General features: G+C 41.8%; 1 protein-coding gene across 1 annotated transcript; it reads right to left on the bottom strand.

The window, feature by feature from the left end:
* Position 1: 1 nt before the first annotated feature.
* Positions 2–387, bottom strand: LOC120227678 (10 kDa heat shock protein, mitochondrial; the record flags this gene model as incomplete). The annotated part of the gene is made up of 1 exon (XM_039225741.1): positions 2–387. A coding segment is annotated over exon 1 (295 nt), but the record flags the coding sequence as incomplete, so codon positions are not given.
* Between the last annotated feature and the right edge of the window lie 1,566 nt (positions 388–1,953).

Genomic DNA, 1,953 nt, shown 5'->3' with positions numbered 1-1,953 from the left:
TTTCCGAGAATGTCACCATCTCTAAATAAGAAATAATCCTTGTCATCTAGAACTACTTTGGTGCCTCCATATTCTGGGAGAAGAACTTTATCTCCAACTTTCACACTGACTGGCTGAATTTCTCCACCCTTTCCTTTAGAGCCTGATCCAACAGCTACTACGGTTGCTTGCAAAACTTTTCCTTGAGATTTTTCTGGAAGCATAATGCCTCCTTTGGTTACAGTTTCGGCTGCACTCCTTTCAACTAAAACTCGGTCAAAGAGGGGAAGAAACTTTCTAAACGCTTGTCCTGCCATGACTCTGGCCACCGCAGTTCCTACTCTGCTCTGGAGCTGCCGCCGCTGCAAGGAGACCCGCAGTCCGACCCCCGGGCCACGTGAACGTGGGAAAAGGGGGAGGTGGCATTTATAAATGAAGAACAAACATATTGGGCCCATTGCCTAAAGGCACCTTTGGCTTAATATTGGGCCGCAGCAGCACAGCTTCAAGAGGCCTAACCGTAATTCCGGGAGCTATTGACTCTGATTTGGTTGGAGAAATTTTCATCACGGTTTCTACTTCCATTACACTTTCACTATTGGCTGGAGAACTTATAGCGCAAATAACTTATCTTATCTTATCTTATCTTCCCTTTTCTACTCTTCCTAGTGAAAGGTCAGGGGGCTTTGGAAGGACTGGGCCACATATATTTTGGGAAATGCTTATCAAGGATTCTCGCCCACTTCTTTCCTGGACCATACAAGGAAGGAACTATGAAGGGTTCATAGACACAGAGGCAGATGTTTCAGTCATTTCCTCTCAACAGTGGCCCCGGGACTGGAACAAAGAAAAAAGTCCTCTAATGCTGACAGGATTAGGCTCCATTGCGGATGTTTGGAAAAGTACTCGTCCTTTACAATGCCAGTTCCGTAATGGAAAAACAGTATTTGTCACTTTTTATATTGTTAGTATACCTATTAACATATGGGGAAGAGATCTTCTCTCTCCCATGGGGGCTTCTGGAGCCATTCCGTAAGGAAACTAATGGCCACTGCTCAAATTCCTCGAGCGCTCCCATTAAAATGGATAATTAATACTCCTAAATGGGTTGAGCAGTGGCCATTACGAAAAATGAAGCTCGAGGCCTCAGAGCAATTAGTATCAGAACTTCAACTTTGCCATTTAGAGCTCTCTACTTCCCCTTGGAATTCTCCTGTGTTTGTTATAAAAAAGAAATCTGGAAAATGGAGAATGTTGACTGACTTAAGAGAAGTTAATAAATGTATCGAACCTATGGGAGCCTTACAATTGGGCCTTCCTTCCCCCGCTCTTAGTCCTCAAAATTGGTCTTTAATGGTACTAGAGCTTAAAGATTGTTTTTTTTTTTTTACTATTCCTTTACAATTATAAGATAGAGATAAATTTGCTTTCACGCTTCCTGTTCTTAATCACGCTCAGCCTGTTAAGCGCTACCAATGGAGAGTCTTGCCAGCAGGAATGATAAAGACTCTACCTTATGTCACGAGTTTGTAGCTCGTTCTTTACAGTCGAGTATCCTAATTATATTCTCTATTATTATATGAATGATCTCTTATTGGCAGCTCCCAGTATAGCTGAACGTGATAAATTCTTCTTAAAAGTACAGGAAGCTTTGAAACAATATAACTTGCGTATAGCACCAGAGAAAGTTCAGAAGGATTTCCCCATTTCTTATTTACGGACAATATTAGAACAACAGGTTGTTTCACTAAGTTCTTAATGTTTGAAAACACAGGCCTGGGAGTTTAAATTCAGTAGCGCTTAGCTAACTCTGTGAAAGAACATGTGGAGATCGCTTCATTCAACTATCATCATCTTTCACTAAGTGATTAACGTTGAAACAACCTGGTAAGTGAATGCTCTACGTCGCACAGGATTGTTTCACAGAGTCGAACAGCCTGCACTTCTTCATTGGGTCCAGCATGTGTTTTCAAT

The sequence above is a fragment of the Hyaena hyaena genome, unplaced genomic scaffold, assembly GCF_003009895.1.
Source record: "Hyaena hyaena isolate Hyena2069 unplaced genomic scaffold, ASM300989v1 scaffold_3031, whole genome shotgun sequence".
NCBI classification, from domain to species: Eukaryota; Metazoa; Chordata; class Mammalia; order Carnivora; family Hyaenidae; genus Hyaena; species Hyaena hyaena.
This window is presented reverse-complemented; position numbering and strand designations above follow the sequence as displayed.